We start from the raw sequence: 21,119 nt of genomic DNA on the forward strand, positions 1-21,119 counted from the left end.
GTCCCCGCGCGGATTGCTTGTTAGCCGCCGTTTCACGGCAGGCTGGCTCATATTTCTAGTGAAAACAGCGAATTTGCACGTGTTTATATTTGGCTGATTCGATTCCGGACCTGCCGCAGAAATAACAGAATTATCACGCGGGAAACAGCCGCGGAATTCGCGTGCTCCGCGTGCGCGCAGAATTTCCCGTGAAGCCGACTGTTTTCACCTGCGATTTCTGCGAAGAGGAATTGGGACGACCGGATTCGATTCTGCTAAATTTGCTGTTTAAACTGTCTTTCAATGCTATAGTGGAGATCGTAGAATTTTCAACAACTTCTGGGTAGGCGAATGTAGGAATCGATGGAATCTTTGACTAATCTAATCTGGAATCGATGGGAATCGTAGTGTGATAAAGATTGATAGTTTTATTAAAAGAGAAACCAGTAACGCGATCGATAAGAAACACCGTGGTCACTTGAGGGTTCGTAATCGATCAAATTTATTTAAATTGATAGTCTCGTATTTTTAGAAGTAGCAGCTACTCAGTTTTTATCTCGCACGTGTGACGCAAATTATGTTTACACGATACACTTGAGAATCATCTGAATAACGACCGAGGAAAGAATATCAGTCGAATCGTTGAAACACGGATAAAAATAATCATTCCTAAAAAAAGTTTTATTAGTCCACAAGTCGCTTGTTATTTACATTATACACACGAACGCAATGCATATAAGGTTTATTTCTTTTCGACGAAATCTGTGCTGAAATCGTAATCGTCGGGAGCGGTGAGGTTGAATCCTTCTAATTGTCCAGCCAACTGCACTGCTACTTTTTCTGTAAGAAAATAAATCAGAAAATCCCTTTTGTCTTTCCTGTAAAAAAACTTATTAAAAACATCAGCATAAATCCGTACCTCTTCTGGCCCGTTCCTTTTTCTCTTTTTTAAACGCCAGTTTATTCAGCTTATTCAACTTCTGATTGCCCTCGAGGTCCAACAACGGATCCGTTTTCTTTTTTCTAGCCTCGTCACTGAACCTCTTCGCGTTCTCCATTTTTTTCTTCAGTCTCTTTTGTATTTTGATTTGCTGCGAACAATCACGTTTATCGGTAAAAGAAAATATAACCTACAAAAGGTATAAAACTATGGACATACTGCCTCCTTTTGCTTTTCAATTTCCATCGCAGACACCACTGGGCCAGTACTTTCAATCAACAATGGATCGATCGTCGATTTTTTAGCGACTTCTTCCTCGAAGGTGTCGAGCATCATTTTCTCTTCCGCGGCGAAATTTTCGATTTCAAATTCTTTACTGATTTCACTGAGTATTTCCGCTGACACGTGGCACACTGGCTCTTCGGGTGGTACGGTGTAATATCTATTATAAAAATATGCGCATTTAAATTTCAAAAGTTATCGAACGGAAATCGATTTAATCGAGACTGTATCGATACCTAATTTTCCCGGAGTTCCAGTCCTCTAGAACGCTACGCGCAGCCGCGGTGACGTCAGGTATACCCCCCTTCCGGAACTTCCCCATTCGAGTCGCTTTTAGCGCGAAAAATTCGTCGGGTGTGGAGAATTCTGGTATGTCGTATAATTCCATTATTTGCGGCTTGGATACCCTCTTCAAAATCGCTGTCGCCGGTGTGTGCGGATCTCTGAGCGATTGAATTCTTACGGCATTCTTCAACGCCACCGAAGATTCGTCCGCATTCTCCGTACGGTCAGCGAAAACTATACCCGGTGAGTCTAACAATTTTATTTTCGAATCTAATTGCACCGCTTGCATCGCTTTCGTTACTCCTACAGTCATAGAAATTGGATTAACATAAATATCGATTATTATGTTATAACCTAATTTGAAATAACAATCAAGAACGTACCAGGTGTGCTACCCACACTGCAAGCTCTGCTACGTTTCAAAGAATTAATTACACTAGATTTGCCAACATTCGGGAGCCCGACAATTCCCACTCTAATACTGGTTTTAACGTTACCAACGTTCCTACAATAGTTTGCCAATAAAGACAGAAGTAACTCTGCACCGAAGCATGTACCACCCTGTATCATGCTCTCTGTCTTTTTCCCCAATTTTCTCCTGCCCAATCTTTTCGCTTGAACCTGTGTAGACGCTTTAAATGCAACAGCTGGTAAACTACCACGCAAATATTTCAACCACTGATCTAAATTTTCCCTGGGTACCAAGTCTGCTTTGTTTAGAACAATTACTAATCTCTTATTCCCTTTTGCCGATCGCACTGCTTCCTCGACCTCTTTACATCTGGTTCCTAAAGGATCTCTAGCATCAACAATTTCTAGGATAACATCGGCTGCATCTAAGACTTTCTTAAACTCTTTGTAGTAAGCTTTCAGGGAATTTTCTTCTTTGGCTAAGGCATTCTTTATCTTCTCGTGTACACCATCAACTTCCATCTCTTGATGCTGTGACTGTTTATCCTCTGCTGCAGAAACTAATCCTTGCAATCCACCTTTAGCCAGCTCCCGTCGCTTTTTTTCACGAGCAGCTTCACGTTGCTTCTGTTTTTCTTCTTCGTGCTGTTTCTTCATAGTTTCTACCTGTTTGAGTATGTCTTCCTTGAAAGGACATTGGTTTGGGACTTGTATCACCTTCTGTTTCTCTGTAAAATTCAAGGAAATATTTAGATTTGTTAAACAGTGCTCAAATCTTTCTAATTGATGTAATACCAGTTGGTGATCCTTACTTTTTGGTTGCTTCTTAGCTGCTTTTTTCAACTTTCGGTTGTGTTCACGAACTTTCTTCTCAATTTTATATCTTTTGCGAGCTGGCATCCGCTTGCTCTGTTTTTCTGTAATAAGCAGTATTAAATAAAAATAATATTATCCAATAATTTGGAGTAAATATAACCTTCATTAAATGTAGAAATTAAATTCAAGTGATAGCATTATGAAACTTACTTAAACAAAACTTCGCCATTTTATTAAGGTTCTTGCACTAACTTTTAACAGCTATATAACACTGTTTAAACACGTTTACAGATCAACAAACTATTTCAATTTGTCACGTGTCATACGTGCACAGCCGTGACGAAAAGTGAGGTTAAGAACCAGTGCTACCAGAGCACTCTTGTGTTAAAGACGAAAACGTACACGATGAGTACAATGACAAATAGGTCACAAGCGTAGAAACAAATCCAATTTAAATCAATTCTCAGCGTACCGTTAATTTCTCTTCTATAATTTTTCTTCTTCAATATTTTTAAATGTTTTTTCTTGCAAATTAACCACGTTAATTCAAAATTCAATAAAAAAGCCACCCGGTTCCACTTTCTCTCAAATTACCGACTTTCTTTACGCGTTTATTATTTTGCCATACAAGTGAATTAGAATATTGATTAGGTTTCCTTCAATTTACGAAATATCGGTTTACTATTATCAATTCCTCACCAGCAAATTAAACGAACAATCCGCAAATCTCTCGCTGATTATCATAAATTAGAAGGGGGTGAAAGAACGGGGTGAAAGGACATTCAAACACGTTCAGTGCTACGTAAAGGTGTCAATTAAACTTTATTTACAAAGTGTCCGTTTTTTAAATAGAAATTTCAATTATATTACATACTTTTTTTAATATTTACATATTTTGATATCGTTTCGTTACACTTTCGCTGTTTCAATCGAAAGAGGAAAAGGGATCGTCTTTGTTTGTGTCGTTACAGGCGATGGGTTCGAGTCTTTTCCATTTTTCGCACGATACTTTGTCATTCGTTTCATGCACCAAAAAATTTCGTGTATATAATGCTGTCGCTGTTCTGTTTGCATTAACTGTCTCGGACAAATTACATATCAGTTTCGGTTTCTGTTCTTGAGGATCGATATTATATCGGTTCTGTATCAGAACATCGTAAAATGATTTTGCAATAGTTGCAAATCATGTATAGGAAAGAGTCGATCAGTGTACAGAAGTTAATTTTATTTTTTTAAATTATTTAGTCCATTGTTTTACATGTTCTGAACCGCCAAACGTGTATGTTGATACTTAATGAATTGAAAGTTACGTCTTGAAGCTGATTTCTTGATTTTTTGAGAAGTAAATGATTTTGTTCTGTTATGTATAGTATTCATAGTATGTCGAGCATGATAAAAATCGATCCAAAATTGTCCTATATTTTTGTAAACGACAATAATATTTCTCTTTCGAATGGGTTTTATTTATATTGTAAACACAGTTTTGACTTTTATCGACTGTAATACAAGATACAACAACAAAAAGTTCAAGTGGCCAGCACTGCACGACTCGCTCCTATTATAACTTATAATTAGAATTTTTGTATAACGGTTTCAACAGCTGTAAAACAGAACTAGAACCAAAATACAGGAACGAAGTACCGATAGAATATCGACTGTGAATATATCTAATAACAGTTATGACACTGTTGTGTTCTGCCCCCACGAAAAGTTGTGTTCTGCCGCCACGAAAAATGCCGTCCAGTATTTATAAATCGTTGTACAATAAAAAATCGGTCGTCGCACGAAACAGATTAAAAGATAACAAACAATTAATCAATCGAATGACCTGTTTCTACGCGACCGCTATCCTGATTTTTGTTACATACTAACAGCAACAGTTTCTAGAGCGTATACTAGAGATCATCAGCGCCTAACAAACGAGGTTCCACTGTATCAAAACATTAGGCACACGGTATCAACTTCTAGTACTGAAACTTCTGTCAAACGATACCAAACCAATAACAAAGAAATTCATCTGATATCTTATGGAACTAACATCCATTTCACACACACACACATGCACACTTGCGCGCAAACATAAACATACTCATACACACTTGCACACGAACACGCAGTGTCCCGCACGCAGGACCAACAAAAAGACTTTAACTGAACCAACGGTCGGTCGAGAATGGAAACTTGCATAGGGCACGCACACGTTGAAGTCCGCACGAAGAACGCTTCCTTTAGACCCGGTTTACATCATCTACCCGTAATATTTACACGACAACGCAAGATTCAACGGAAGCATTCACAGTTGACGATACGGTCAAGTAGGCCGCCAGCGATTGGAGATGATCGAGCAAGGATCACGAATGTTCCTCGAGTTACGTATGTATACAGGAAGCGTGCGCTCTTCTTTTCCCGAGCAAGTTGAACAGAGATCAAAGGCGCCCGGATCGACGGGATTTAATCGGTTTAAATCGTTGATCGCTGCTCGAGTGTCATCCGAGCGTACCGTTGATCGTCGGCGTGGATCGGGAACTACTTCTTGAAGCCTCGGTTGTCGATGAACACACGGTTCCTCAGCCCGCTGTCCGATATGTAACCGGTCGCCATTTTGTACTGGTTCGCGTAGATCGCGCCGTTCTCGTTCGTCTCGGCGCGCGTCGTCGATTCCTTCTGCTCTCTGGCCTCCTCGTCGTTCTTCTTCTTCAGCGCCTCCGCTTTGATCTGCTTCTTCGTGTACGTTTGCTTGTAGAATTGGCTGAACAGGAACAAGAACATGGCCGCGTGCATCCCGATGAACCAGACGAACGATCTCGGGTAGTCGCATTCGATGAACAACAGCTGGAACGTGTGGATCAGCATCAGCACGAACTGGACTATCTGCAGTAGCGTCAGGTACCTCTTCCACCACAGGTACGGTTGCACCTTCGGGCCCAGCGCGGCCAGCAGGTAGTACGTGTACATCACGATGTGCACAAACGTGTTCAGCATACCGAAGAAGGTTGAATGACCACCTGGAGATGAAACCGGGGAAACGAAGTTAGAGATTTCTTATCGTGCGATCGGTAGATTCGGGGCGATCGAGGGAACAGCGAGAAGCGACGCGCCGGTCGTGTTGGTCCGGAACTTTTCGAATGTCCGAGGCATACTCGTTCGTAGAGGAATGAATTAGGCATTCGAACTGAATCAAAGTCAGAATAAATGAAATGATCGGTTCTAATATTATTTTGCAATTACTGAAGGAATGTTGAATGGAACAGTTTTACAAATTAATATCAGCAGAAACATCAGATATCACTTTTCCAGGAATTACATGAGGACCATTCTAAAGATCGAGTGTCAAGTGTCAAGTTTAAGTTTTCGTTGAATCTTAATGCCTGCGCGAGCGTAAATCGTTAATTAGCTGTATTCTTGTTGCGTTTTCGTCATTTACATTTGGAAGATTGACTACGGTCGTTGGTATACCGTTATATAATTGTATCGGTCACTTTACACCGTTGATTGCCCTGTCGCCTCCACGATTTTCGTTTCGGATAAATACTCCGTATCGATATTCATTTGGAACGCAGTGATACATCTTTTATACGACGTTGGTTGTTATTAAGATCCTGTCGAAAAAAAGACCTGACAGCAACATTCTCAGGAACCAGATTATCACGGCCACTTCGTTTATCCCGAGTGACGATAACGGAAGTGACGGCGTTTCGTAACAATTCCAAAGTGCCGATCGACCGCTCGCTAAATGAAACAGGAAGCGCGCTGCTTACGCGTTGTCGTAGCTTTTCATTATTTTAATAATTCTCAGCGACGATATTAGCATTGCAACTCGTTTTTATTGACATTCTCCGACCCGACGCGGAATTATTCGCTCGACACTTGGCCTGTCATCGTGTATCTGCATAAATAGAAGGAGACTGTACCATCCCGCCGTGAACAGTTTGTTTGCACTACTTAAATCTCCGTGAACCACTTAAACGATTCGCGAATAAATATCATTTGTTACACGCGCTGTAACAAAATGACCGATCGTTCTTCAAAGTGCTTCTGACTTTTCACTTTGAAATTTAATGCCACCTGACGTAACTGTCGTTTTTAAACTAAATGAAGTCGCACGTAAATTAAGAAACGAAGCTACTCGATGCATCGTATCTATAGCGAATCAAACGGCGACTGAGAGTCACCTCTCGATTGCAAAGGGTTAATGTATCGCAAGAGATTTGTTTACCTGGAGTGAACTTGACGCCGAACCAGACGGACATCGGCATGCATCCGTGGTGGATCACGTGCAACGTGGAGATTTGATTGTTCTTCTTTCTCAAGACGAAGAAGATCGTGTCCAAGAGTTCAGTGAATTTCGCGAAGTAATACCACCAACAGGCTTCGGCCATTCGCACTGCCATCGGGTCGTTCGAGTAGTCTATCGGTTGGCAGCGGAACGAATACTGGCCTCCCCATCCGCTTACAATCGCCTGTAGCAATCGAACAACAAAAAAACTATTTATATTACAATTGAAGATATATTTAAAATAGGAATTGCAATGAAGGCGGTGCAATTCCTCCCGAAATTAACTGGTTCAAAGAAGCTATTGCGTTTAAGGATCGCAACAGAGATTAAAACGATCCTCTTTCACGATGAAATTGTTGTTCAACCTGTCCGGTTCGCTTACCTCTTTGAATATCCATATAGAGAATATCACTTGCACTAAATTGTAGACTATTATGACCCTCCTGAGGTCGAAAGGTTTGCGATTCTCCATCCATTTCGGACCCCACACCTTCACGAAGTACACGTAAGAGAGGACAATGGCTAGAGTGGGGAAAGGGCTGCTTAACAATGGCCAGTCTTTCACCCTTTGGTCACTCTGATTGTCCATCAGGTCCCGGTAATTATCATATAACTCCCGCAAAAGTTTCGCCATCTGAAACCCAATGGAAAACTGCTGTTATTGCCGGTGTCAGTCGTTTACTTCTTCGAATGCGAATTTATGATTCATTGATTTCTGTCAAGTAGACAGCCACCGATTCTCGGTGTTTGAATCGGTCAACTCATTTAATTCATTCAATCATTGTATTTCAGTGAAATAGCTGTGAACCTTTAACCCTCCGAAGAAGAATGTTCCCAAATATTGGAAATGTTCGAATAAGAGATTAGTGGATAGTTTTATTGTTCTTCATTATCTAAGACTTCCACGTACGATCTTAATTCATCCTCGTTAATTCTCGATTTATCAAGTACCCACCGAACGAAACGTTTAAATGTTCCTGGTAAATCGATCGATTAGCGAACGGAAGTGTGTCCAACGGCGATCTATGGATCGAGGAGCGCGCGCCGCGACAGCGATCCTTTCACCAACATTTTCTCGAACGTACTGCGCGCGAGGTCAGAGACGCGATTACCGTATCGAACGCGGTCAGAAATTCCCCGGTTTCGGATTTCCACGGACCGCCGAAATTACATGTCGCCGCGACACGCACACGTCTCCGATCTGTCGATCTCGGGACACGCGTGGACCGTTCCGCCAAGCCTCTTGCGAAAGACACACGAGTTCTGCATCGAAATCACGTGTCTCAGTTTGCAGTTGGCTACCCGACTAGCCGACGGTTTCGGTAAACAAATGTGTCTTGGTTGACGTCGTCCTTTAACGCTTATATCATTAATATTATATTACATATTACGAACAACATTTTCATTCATGCAATTATACTTGAAACTCCAAGTTTCGAAAACCTCAACTAACCGGAAACCTGCGAACTCGTCTCGAGATCTCAGGAACTGTTTATCAGACTTTATTCAACGATGTTCATTACAGTTAGTTTCTAGTCGTTGACTGTGAACGACTCATTAAAATTCTTGATTTTCAAGCCATTGGTGATTTATATGTAGAACTCGACTGTTTCCGGTTCACGGGACATTTTACTGGCCATCAGGGCGCATATCTTCGTCGTATTTAAATCCGGATTAATAGGTAATCAAAAATGGTCGTTACGTGTTCGAGGAGCCCCATAAAAATGTTAATCGGAACTACGTGTTCGACGCGAAGGGATACCGTGAAGGTTGTGAACCTGACTGGACGAGCGAGCGACGAAATCGGCTAGTTAACGGGTTTAAAAGCCGGACACCTGTAACACGAACAACAAACATAGGTAATGCGACTGCGATTTCGTAGGTGACTCCGGAGAAACCCGTCGGTCCCCCCTCTCTCCCCTACCCGCGTAGAAACAATATTTTCCGGCCTTGAGCCAGGCAATAATTGACGATGCAAATTACTCGGAAGACGTTGCTCGGTCAGTGATTTACGTTCGATCGAATGGTTACGTTGACTTTAGAATTTCATTATCCTTCATTTTATTATCTTTCATTCTCCTTTCTGGCCATGAGACAATGGTCTTCGCGTTTCAAGTCGTTTCGTCTAAAGTTTCAAAAATGGTATCGACCAGAAGCACTCGAGTTTATGTTATTTCGAAACAGTGTCTCGTTTGAAACTATTCAAGACAAGTGTCCGTAATATCGCGATTACATCATGTACTAGTGTAGTTTCAATGCTTGTCGAATGTTCAGAAATATGTAAAGTACCAGACGAAATGGTTGAATTAATTAGAATTAATTAGGTAAAAAGTCGGGAACGTTCCGCGTTACAAAAGTTAATTGGATTAAAACTAGTTTCGTTCGATTAGCGATACCGCTAACAGCGTTCCGTTAACATTTCCCCGAGAGGTGTACGTCACCGGCGTGCGATTACCCAGCGAACAGCGCAATGCTGAAGTGTTAGACCGGTTCGCGGGCCTCTTTTCCCTTTCGTGGGCGTCGGTCGGACTATCGGCTCGCTGCGAAATGAAAACGAACCAAGGTTGTCGGTTCCTGAATTGGGGATACAGACCTCCGATCGCTTAGAAGTTTATCGGCCGAGTTAATCGGGCACAGGTTCCCCTTGGATAGAACCGGTCGAACGAATCTTTATCGATCTCGATCTCGGGAGTCGTTTCTCCCGTGTTTACCGCGTTAAGCTGTATGTTCATTTGAAAGTAAAACCACCGCGAGCTGCACCGCAGAATATTTCCTCGGCGATAGTTCGCGCGGATGTTAAAGGAAATAAATGTCACTGGATTCTTCTGACTTCAAATTCGATAATATTTTCCTGCTGTCAACTGTTACGATTTAAACGTCGACATTCCGGCGAAATGAAATTCTCGTGTTTGCAACGAGTCGAATACAAATGATTGCTCAAACAGCAAGTGATCAGCGCGTATTTTTTTCTGTTATTTAAACGATTGATGTATAATTTAGATTCACCCGCTGAAGGTTCTGTATACTTCAAAGAATCTTCGTCCTTCATTTTCGGTAAATTGTCAATGACAATTTCGTTCCGGTGAATATAATTGCGAAAGGAATCGCGGAGGCATTCGAATGAACACGTACCCTTAGGCCGCGAGCAAATCGTGCAGCAACAAATCGCTCGACATCGGTCGGTGCACTCGATATTTACGGTATCTCGTTTAGCAATCCCGTTGATAGCTATGCGTGCAATTCACGGCCGCTGATCGGAATAGAAATAATCCGATCGAGCAATCGATCGCGGGCTCACCGTGATTTAATATCGTCTGGAACGTGACTTCGCGTTGTTCTTTGTTCCGCAAGCGACTCGCTGCCCGCGTTCTTCAATTCCGTTTGCATCTCCATAATTCGTCTGCCAAGCTGACCGGAATAAGAGAAGCCATCTTTTTTTTCGACCGGGACAATATTTCACCGTTAAAAACGGATTCTTCGATTCGAATTGAACGCGAGATCTCTAGCTCGCAGCCACGAGTGACTCATCTCTCGAAAATGTCAAATTTTAAACTTTCGAACTCTGAAGCTTTCAAATGATCGAATTGTCAAATATTCTTGAATTTCTTTCATTCGAAGCATTAGCGTATGCTTTTATGTACTATGCATTTATAGAACAGACAAAAAATGTCGGTGATTTAACAATTCGCTCAATGGCAAAAACCTCGTCGCCACGCGTCTCACAACAAAGTCATCGAGCCGATTAAAGACATTTTAACGAGCCGTTAGAGTGATATGTTGACACCTGGCGTTCGCGTACACGGAGAGCAAAAAACAGGCAGAAGCAGATATTGAAACAAGACGACTACAAAGCCGGGAGGGTTCAGAGTTCAACGAGGAAGTTATTTAAAGAAACAATGTTTCCAAGAGTTCGCGAATGATCGCGTCGTCTATTTTTCGTTGAGGAACGAGTTTCTCTTTACTCTTCTCTTTCATTTTTCGTGCGACAGCTTGTTTAGGTGCTTCCATGAATTATATAATCAATTATAATGTGACGTCAGCGCCTCCTGCGTTGCATCGATATCTCCGAAGAGCTTCGAATTTTTAAATGACTGTCATTTTCCGTATCTCGATATTTTTTCATCAGTCTCTACACGAGCGATAATAGCACCTAACGATTAGCCGTTCTTTCGTCAGATATCTCCTGAATCTCATTTCTCGCGTCAATAAAAACAAATCGTTATCGCGTTCGAACCTGCACGGAAAGTATTGTCCTTTTACAAGTTACACCATTGCTGTTAAACTGGAGATCAAGTAACAAAGCCGCATTCTCACAATTCTAATCGGATTTCTGATCTATCATCGACAACGGATGACTGGATAGTCGCATTCACCGAATAAGACGACAGCATGTTCAATGTCAATGTCACGAAAGCTGGCAATATTGATCTTCTATTATTTACAAGTAGCGCGCAATCTCAAACGCGTTCGAGGAAGAAGCCTTAATGCTAAAATCACCGAGCCGTGTATGCATAATGTTCAACGCGAACGAGCAATGGAAAATAATTCGACGGAGACAAATTTCTACGTAGAAACACAATGGAAAGACTGCCAACTTCATGCAAATTTAGAACTTTAGAACACAAGTGTTCAATATTATAACTACTTAGATAATACTGCTGCGTAAGAGTCACTTATTTAACCCTTTGCACTCGAGAGGCGCCTCTCAGTCGCCAAATGATTTGAGATAGCAAAACTGTGAAGTTGTACAATGTACAATGCATCAATGTACGAAATATTGAAAGAAAACAGTTCTCTTCCTCAATGTACTTGAAATTTCTCAATTCAGTCTAAGACAATGTCATCTGTATCTCTTTAGAAAATATTGAATATTTCCGGTAAAGAACTTCTGGAGTGCAAAGGGTTGAACTATTCTTTCTCCGCCTAATGAGTATTTCCTTACACTTCGCGTAATGAAAGACATTACAAGCGAATTTCGCGAGTTTAATGGCTAATTCGGGATTCGCCGCGATGCGCGAGGTCCGTTTCAAAGAAAGCGGCTCGTAAATCGTTCCGCGATGTCGTTTTATCCGATAAACGCGCGCGCATTTGAATCGCCGAGCACGAAGAAGCTCCGAGGCACGGCCGGCTATCGTTTCAGGATAATATGAAGCATTTGCAATGTAAACGGCAGCGAGTGCGCAAGGCTGCGTGGGAAGCGTCGCGCGATGCAACTGAAATCGCTGCCGTCCAGCCATCGCCACAGGTGATTCGCTGTTTAAGCGCCATTTGCTGGCCAGTCAGGTGCATCTTCTCACGCGTGTTCCTCTTCTAATGAAAGTGAACCTTGTCATTGTTACTGACCTGTCGATGGCCATCTCGATTACACGAAACGCAATCCAAATAAGGCGATGCTACTCGCTAGGCTGCGACGTTCGTGGAAATTTTAATTTTCAAGAACGTAATTAAACAAATGGGATTGCGATAGGAAAAGTACTTCGATTGTTCTCTCGCGTCGGTTCGCGTAAGCTTGTACTATCGAGTTTCACGTAAATTCATTAAATTGGATTACAAATGTTTATGTAATATACTTTTTTGCGTCATTTATGGGAATTTATAGAGCTGTAATTTGGCGAGGCTTGTTTCTTGGATTTTCGAGCGAGCTTATATTCTTCGCGTCGTTTGTTGAAATGATTTAGCACTTGTTTGCTATTGAATTACAGATTTTTACCTGAAATCCTATCTTTCCGCGAGGCTCGCGATTGTCTCCCGATATTTTGAAGAGTCTTTTTCAACGTATTAACCGAGCAAGACAAATTAACTCGTCATTCGCGCTGCGTTTTAGCTTTCGGTAATACTTTAATCTGCTTATTCGACTAACGATTCTCGGGGAAGACCTTTCAGGCAGCTTAATAATCCTCGCAGATCATGATTGTCGTCTCCACATTAATTTCCCGATAAGCGAAGCCAAGGTTTTTACGCCAATGATGAAATTTCAGCTTCTAATGGTAATGATGTTCCAACGCGTCGTTAGAAAAGGAATTTCCTGCGCGTAAATTACTTTTAACGCGAGACAAAATTTATCTGTATTCTGGCCACAGGCAAAATTCATTACAGGAGACTTCGAACGTTCACGTGGATTTCTAGAATCGGACGTCCGTTAAAAATTCCAGGTATACGTGTCTTGTGCGACGATCCTTCGGATTATTATAATTTCTTCGGATGAAAATAAAAGGTAATGGCGACTGTGTCGCGAGGTGGGTTTGGCAGCGAATAGGAGGCATAAAGGATCTCGCGGCACGTTCGGTGAAATAGCGTAATTAAACCGTGACTTTCATCGATGATCCTCGTTGCACAAGTCGTCCGTGCAAAAAGTAATCGATCGTTAGATCTAGGATGATTTTCGATTCGAAATAGAACAGCGAAAGCGGAGCGGAATCGTTTTAAATCGAGAATCTTCACCTCTAACCACGAAACATAACAACAATGATAATTATACGGGTTCAACGAGTTCCGAAGAAACTTGTTTTGTAATATTTACGTAATATTTACGTTGTAATATTTACGACATACGCATTTTCGAATGCACATTGACATTCCATTGGCTCGACGTTTCGACGATCTTCACAGCAAGCAATCTCGATTTGGGGTGAACGAGAGGTTCGCAGGTTTCTTTGTGCTGCGATAGACAAAGCTCGGACACGGCCCCGCTAATTTTTCCTCAATTCGTCTAAATTTAGCCGGCTCAATCATTCCCTCGCACAAAGAACAGGCTCGCACAAGGAACTGCGGTTTCTTACGCAAGTTTCTTCTCGGCGCGCTGACGTTTTGACAAGTGTAATTAGGAATCATTACAACAGAATTACCAATTGATAAATTCAACATGTTATCCACTTAGAAGATTCATATGACTCGGTAAACATCCCCAGAACCAACCGGCAATCAGAAGTCAATTTCTCCAATTCGACAAATGTCTGTGGTCGTTTACCTAATTATCCGCCAGACAATGGGAACGTACAAGTAATTACACGCGACGTCTCTAAGATAAAAGAAAGCTGCGGAAAAGTATGAATTTTCCGACTACCAATCCCCAACCACTGATTCTCAACTAATTCTTAACCATCAAGTCCCAACTATCATTCCAACTATCCAACGATCAAGTTCTATCAAGACCAAGCTACCAAATTCCAACGACCAAATTCTACACTCTGCCTCGGCCGCTCGTCAACCGTCAGATTCCAAGATCATCCCCGAGTACCCGAACGTTTTCACACTTCTCGACGCAAACTCACTGAGGGATGACTCGCGAGAGTATCGCGTCGGGACAACTGTCTTCTTCGACCGCCTCGTCTTCCTCTACTCACCGTGAAAGTTCGTTAGACACTCCGTTCACTTTCGAGACGGTAATCAATCGTTCCGTTCGAATGCCGTCGAACGATCACCACTCCGGTCCAATCGGATGGGTCCCAATCCCAGCGTGGCCGTCTGTCAGTGACCGTGTACTCGGTGACGTGCGTACTCCGCGTGCTCGTGTTTGTTGTCCGTCCGTCCGTTCGCCGGCGTGAGGCGCGCTCGTGCTCGACCACTTTCGAGAAAACTGAAGGTCCGCCATGAAAACCGTGTTTTATATCGGCATAAGCTCGCGACAGCTGTACCCCGACGCCGCGTGGGGTGGAACACGCAACGGGGCCCCACCAGCCCGCGTTAGGACGAATTGCGGCTCCTGCGGACCCTCGCCGATCGTTCTCGATCGTCCAAGGGTCGACGCCGCCGCCGTCGCCGGCGCACGCGCGTTTTTCACACGTCGCTTGACCGCCGAACGCCGACCCACGGTGATCACTTCGGACACCGTGATCTCTCCACTATGTTACTTTCATCCTCCGACGGAAACTTCGATCCCGATCTATCGCGATCTCGAGGGAGTTTGTTTGTGATCGGTTCACCGCCCGAGGACATTCGCAACCCTTGCGACGCTCGTCGGAAAATGGAAATCTTTCGAACTTCTCTCTTCGATTCCATACGAATTTCGATCGTGCCGTTTGATCTTGTGTCGATTGGTTCGCAGTGACGACGATTACGCATCGTGGACAAGGGAGGAATAAGAGAATTCCTTCGAGTTTGCATCGGTGCTCGAGGATCGACTGCGCGGAGTGCTATCTTTGATTCGTAGCCTAGAGGAGCAGGACCGAGTGTAATGTTCTCAGTGACGAAAGCGAAGTGATTACTCGTTGTTTCAGTAAAGATTGAAATAAGAACCTTCGTCTCTTCGATTCTCTGTAGTCAACGGTTTGCAGCCTAATCGCGACGCGCTCAACCGATTTCTCTCGATCGAACGATCACCGACGCGCGACGCGTTTTCCAGCCTCTTCCCGTCCGTCTCCGGACGTCCATGAAAATCGAATCGCGAACTTTTCGGACGATCTCCTTGTAACATTTTCGCGAAAGATAAAAACTCCGCGATTGCGTGGCCGACGCCGTGGCGCGGCAATTAAGATTCGACTGTGGACCGGTGCCCCCTTTTTGCCTGGGCTTGTTTCATAATACCGCCGGCGTTGCACTCGCGGGGATCAGGATTCGGGCATGATCAAATAAGTTCGTGGAAGCGTGCACGCGACCTTGCCGGCGAACGACACGGGTTCTTGCGACCGAGAACCTGCTCGCCTTCGCGAGAGGTGCACGAAATGATTGCACCTTTCATATCCAGCGCAAGTGCATAAACGCCGTCTTACTGACCCTCTCGACCTTGAGATACTTCGATTCGTCGGTTTTTACTCTCGCCGCACAGATACAATGAACCGTAAACAACGGGTCGTGTTCGTGAAAGGAAGTAGATTTTATCCCTGGAACTACCGTGCCAGTCTGACGGACTTCGATTTGTTCGTCTCGTAGTTGTGTCTTGAAAACATACGATATTCGGAATGATCTTGAAAATAAATAGTTTCACTTGAACACTGTAATGAACGTCACGAGGAACTGAGGATAATCTGTTGATACAATGTTTGCGGGGATTAGATGGTAATTGTATTAAATGTTCGGTAGCTTTGGTGTTAGTGTGTACTGGAAACGTTGAGTAAACGTTATTGTAATTTCAAGAATTCTACTCGCTTGTTAATTTCGAGTAAACTTTTGTGATATTTACCTCTGATCTTCTAGAATTTGCTATGTAGTACTAAAAAATTGCATAGAATCTAGCATTTTCTAATAGCTGATACTTCTAAGCATTTACTTTGTTTGCCTTTTCAACATTGTTCGTCAAATACCCGAGTACTCCACTTTATTCGGAAATTCTTCTAGCTGTATCTAGACTTTTCCTGGCCTATTGAAACACGCGTAGTACGTTTGTCAAAGAAATCTCAGCTTTTCGAATGCCCAAAGAAACGACAATGGAATCTTCGTTTCATCGAAAGTCGACGATCGTACAGTAATTGAAACAGCGTGAATTTGCATGAAAAAACAGGCCAAGAGCATTGAATTATACATTCCTTATAAGAGCTTTCGTTAACGAGGTAACAGAGTTTGAAAGACCTGTCTGACGCATCCCCGTTAGTGTTTACAAGACGGGGAAACGATAAGTCATGGACAGACGCGTCAGCCGGCTTCTGTTAATCGTCGGTGGTATTTGCACAGGTTCTCAATGTAACTCAAAAGCGAGGAGTCACATAAGAACCGATTATAGGATAATAATTTCACAACAATTTCACCTGCTTCTCCGCGTGGAATCACGTTCGTAGAATTCAAAATCAATCTCAGGTTTGTACAATCACAAAAACACATCGATAAGAATCTTAATAAATACATTTTGAAATGAACACGAGAGACAACTTGCTCCATAAATCACGAACTTCGGAATTCCAAGTCTCGGTTGATTTTCATCGGACGCATCGACTTTCGCATGAATTTTGCATTCTCTAGCGTTGGATAAGTGACAAAGTGTATAGACTCAAATCGAGCGTACCGCGAGGGGAAAAGCGTATGATGTCACGCGATGCTAAGTGTCCGATCGTATGCACAAAGTGGCCAGAAAATTCTTCAAGTATCAAAAGACTTGCGAGGGATACGTTGCCCTTGGAGACTACTTAGTTACTACTTTGCGATGAAACGAGGTTGTTCAACTTTTTGCCAAAAGTTCGTGAAATTTTGTTTGAGAGTGAATGCTCGTCTCGTGATTTTCTCGTGAGCAGACTCTGCTGCTCGTTCACGCGTGAAACGAACGCCATTCCACGGTCTCTGCGTTGATCAAATCTGAACAACTCGTTAATTAACCCTTAAATACCAGAATCGGTCTCCGTGACCGTCGACGAATTGCAAATCAATGCTACAACGTAAACAGAACGATAAAATATCTATAATTTGAACGATAGAATATTATAGCACAACTGAAAGATACATGTAACTCCAATGTTGTAAGTCATGCACGACGAAAATCTAGATAAATACAAACTTTGGTTTGACCGGAGTAAAGAGTTGAGTAATACTCGCGACAGCGTCTCGCGAGATGATTCAGAATCATTGTCCTTAACAAATAAAACGGGTCAAAACACTAGATGATGCTATGACTCTGCAGTTTTGTAGTCGGGCTATTCTTATTCATGATTTTCACGATTCAAAATGAAAAAAAGAATCTGGAAAGTTCTTAACGTTGCAATTTATGCGGTGACTTGGCAAAGAATCTCTTGCCACACGAAGAAGACACTTCGTTGTGCTATGTTATCGTGCGTTCGTCTTACCATGGTTCATCAATCTATATTCCAATCGACAGTCTCCGAGTGCTTCGAGTGTTCTTATGAGGGTGAAATCATGAAGTACACGCTAAGACCGACATTATACGTAACAATGGAAGAGACTTCAGTAACAGGTATCTTAAGAACTCATACATAAAGAATGAAACGCTTCTCCAGTGACTAAATTATTACTGCTGTGTCACCCAAAATTGAGGGACATATTTAATTGAAATAATTTACAGACTTAAACTTGAATTTTTTCGCTGGCAAATCGTGACTTTCCAATTTCCGTTCGTTAAGAAAACAATTTCAACAGGTCACCGTGTTAACGAATTTTCTAATTTGCGAAGGACCAAACATTTTGGTATAGCTTGTACGTTTTCTTATTCAAGAATTTGTATATTTCATTGGCGTCAGTTGATCAGATGACTCTATAGTTCCCGGAATGCCTCACCTTTTTTCCCGTCGTTCTTGCACTGGTTAGAGGTTCCTCAATAACGACGGCGCATTTCGCAATCTAACAGGTAGTTTAATCAACGAGGCGGCTTACCCTCCTCTGCTCATTATTTGAATTTTCCGGCAGCTTCGTCGCGTTTCGCGGTAATGTTTGCGCGGATCTGATTGCGCAACGATCGTCGACGGCCCGTCGAGCAAAGTTCTGGCTACTCGTCGAATTTTGGAATCGCGACGCGGCGTTCAACGCACACCGCTAATTCGATAAGTGCTCGCGACGGGTCAGCTACACACGGGTGAATTATTCGTATTACTCGGTGTAAACGCTAATTACTTCGTGTTAACGGCGTGGACCGTTTCTGATAATGACTAGGCTTAATTGTGCTCCAACGAGTAGTTCTGTCAATAAAGTATTTGCAGCCTTGGATAGTGTGCTTAATAATTAATATCAATTAACCACAACGCTTCGGTCCCACGATCGGTCATTAATCGGTAGCTACTAATGCAAACAACCAATTAGCGTTCCCACAGTAAAATGCCAGGCAATGATTATTAAATAACCTATTCACTTCGCGGCATTGTTTCCCACACCTTCGTTCATGCCGCACGACAGTGAAAGTGCCACGGCTAATTGTGACTTTCTTTCCATCGTCGATTCACGCTCTCAGCAGCAGCGAACAATTATCGGGAATCACTTGGGATTGTGTGAACAGCCGTATTTTCATTGTTGACTGCATTTATTAATCCGTAATCAAGCTGTGTTTTACTCGATTTCCGTCGAAATGCGAGGATAATTATCGCCGGTCGCCGATGCATCGTGCTCGTCCGAGCACTCGAATATTCGATACTCGGCGAGCATCTGCCGGTTCGACACGTTTGTTTATACGCCAGCCGAAACCGAGCGGCAGCCGTGTTTACACGCCGGAAGCAACGGATTTTAACGGGATGATTCGTGCCCCGATTCGTGCGATATTAGTCGCGCTCGATTATTGTTTGACAAGAGAAACGAAGGAGTTACGTACGGTGAACCGCGTGTTTCTCACACCTTTTCCCATCGACGCTAGCCGGGTGTGCGATTGCGCGCAGCGATTAACGCCGGTGACGCGTCTCCTTTTAACGAGGTTTATCGACGGTCAAACCAGTTTTTATTACGGGGAAATTCGTTGCCTCACACGCACGCGCGGATTCCTTCCTAACGTAATCGTATTTGCGACCTGTTGTCGGCTAACAACGAGAAAATGTTTCCCATTCAACGCCGACTATCGCGTCTTATCGATACGTATCACGTCGGCTCGTGTAAGGCACGATTTTCTGGGCTGAACAATGGGATGGTACAAACTTGGTTTGACTGTTACTTCTTTTAACCAGTTAAGTGTGGAATTTTGTTTGAAAAATCTCTTCTTGTGCGCGCAGTAAAATCAAATGTTTCCTTTTAAGTATAACAGTTGATTGCAGAGGAGTAATATTTAACATTCCTGATTCCTTCTTTTTACAGTTATTATAAATATAACGGATAATTCTCGGAGAAATTACTGTAGAAATTGATTTAGCGATAGACAGACTGAATTGTGAATCAATAGAAACTTCAGTAGTACCACTGACGGAGTTTCTATCGAAAACATTCGAAAAGTCAATTTGACTGTTCGGTAGTTCCAGTGTCAACACTTTACCGGCCGCTGTTGTATAGGAACACACATTGATGCTGTTTTTAGAGAAACAATTGCTTCCACTGTTCTCCCTTCCCAGTTTACCAGATCGTCTTTCGTTAAAATCTTTTAAGCAGATGCTTCTGTTAGTTTGAAACTGTCTTCTGCTGCCTTCCTGCGTCAACTCGCTCGCGCCAACCTAACGGCGGTGCGATAAATGTGCGGCCGGCAAAGTGCTAAAGACGAACACTGTGTCCGTCTGAGTCTGCGTTGACCTAGTGTGCCCGTGCACTGTTTCCGCCATGCTTAGGATGTTTCCTAGCACCGACACTCAGCATTTCAGACTTGAGACGCCCTTTGGCACCGTTTGCGTCACACCTGGGGCACCATAATGTAGTATCAGTCCAGACATTTGCGATCCTGTGTCACGGGGGCGTTTTGCAGCTGACAATGTTGTCACATTGAGTATGAAGGATTGCCACGTCTCATATATACACAGTTAGTGTCCGTTCGAGATGACCGTTGACCTGAGATGCTCGCTAAGAGGTCACCGTTTGCAGTAACCCTTGGTCATTGTCTGACGGGATCTCGCTAAATTACCGCTGTTTACCGTCAGCCGAATGCATATGCAAGAATCTAATTAGTTTTTTAAACCACCCGACATCTCGAGGCGTAAAATTTATCCGAATGTTAATTTCACGAAATTCTTTGGACTGGTCGAGTCCAACATTCCTTCCACTATCGAACGCATCGGCGCGTAATACATTGTTTTTTGTCGCATCCGATAATTTATAAGGCAACCGCTACTCCCTGCGGCTTCACCGGCAGTCCTCCTTTTTCCTGAATAATCCTCGCCGTCCGGAGGAAATAACGCGTCGAGAAAAAGCCGGAGACAATTTATTTAAAGCATTGATCGCAACGGGATGATCAATTTTCGAGTTCAGGCCGCGCGTTATGTCATCCGTATGCGAATAACACGGGACGCGTCCGATGTTTATTGAGAGAAAAACAAAAACCGTTTACCGTCAACTTCGTTTGATATCGGCCCGTGGAATCTGCCACGGAAAATTCCGACGGTCTGAAAAAGTGTCGCCACGTTTCACCGTGCATCTGATCAAGCCGCTACTATGTATTTATCTTCATTATTAACGCGCAAACGAGTTTTTGCTTTCCCGTAAGCTCGCCAACTACTGCGATTCACGGAAAACGAGCAACAGGACAATGCGAAATGAGCCTTCTATCAAAACGACTCCCGAATAATTGAGTCGCTCGGAACGATGCGCTTAACTCCGGGAAACAAACACTGAAAAAATTAATGTTTCGGCTTCTGA

The 21,119-nt window shown here is 43.0% G+C and overlaps 2 protein-coding genes across 2 annotated transcripts; both read right to left on the bottom strand.

The window, feature by feature from the left end:
• Positions 1-639: 639 nt before the first annotated feature.
• Positions 640-3,096, bottom strand: Ns1 (Nucleostemin 1). Its single transcript, XM_031970899.2, has 7 exons — positions 2,924-3,096; positions 2,710-2,814; positions 1,870-2,625; positions 1,438-1,789; positions 1,139-1,361; positions 899-1,070; positions 640-819 (listed from the first exon to the last, which is right to left on the bottom strand). Exons 1-7 carry the CDS (start codon positions 2,940-2,942, stop codon positions 722-724), a joined length of 1,725 nt encoding a protein of 574 aa, XP_031826759.2. The 5' UTR covers positions 2,943-3,096; the 3' UTR covers positions 640-721.
• Positions 3,097-3,516: 420 nt separating this feature from the next.
• On the bottom strand, positions 3,517-14,582 carry LOC116424496 (very long chain fatty acid elongase AAEL008004). The gene is made up of 4 exons (XM_031970976.2): positions 14,333-14,582; positions 7,372-7,623; positions 6,930-7,173; positions 3,517-5,718 (listed from the first exon to the last, which is right to left on the bottom strand). Exons 2-4 carry the CDS (start codon positions 7,621-7,623, stop codon positions 5,240-5,242), a joined length of 975 nt encoding a protein of 324 aa, XP_031826836.1. The 5' UTR covers positions 14,333-14,582; the 3' UTR covers positions 3,517-5,239.
• Positions 14,583-21,119: the final 6,537 nt, after the last annotated feature.

Source organism: Nomia melanderi, chromosome 5 (genome assembly GCF_051020985.1).
Source record: "Nomia melanderi isolate GNS246 chromosome 5, iyNomMela1, whole genome shotgun sequence".
NCBI lineage: Eukaryota > Metazoa > Arthropoda > Insecta > Hymenoptera > Halictidae > Nomia > Nomia melanderi.

Excerpts from the sequence above, each read along its gene's own strand:
- LOC116424496 (XM_031970976.2), bottom strand. The coding sequence starts at position 7,623 with ATGGCGAAACTTTTGCGGGAGTTATATGATAATTACCGGGACCTGATG. Across the intron at positions 7,174-7,371 it reads CTATATGGATATTCAAAGAG|GCGATTGTAAGCGGATGGGG; the intron begins GTAAGCGAACCG and ends CGATTGCTACAG. Across the intron at positions 5,719-6,929 it reads CGGCGTCAAGTTCACTCCAG|GTGGTCATTCAACCTTCTTC; the intron begins GTAAACAAATCT and ends TTTCATCTCCAG.
- Ns1 (XM_031970899.2), bottom strand. Across the intron at positions 1,071-1,138 it reads TTGAAAAGCAAAAGGAGGCA|CAAATCAAAATACAAAAGAG; the intron begins GTATGTCCATAG and ends GATTGTTCGCAG. Across the intron at positions 820-898 it reads AAAGGAACGGGCCAGAAGAG|AAAAAGTAGCAGTGCAGTTG; the intron begins GTACGGATTTAT and ends ATTTTCTTACAG.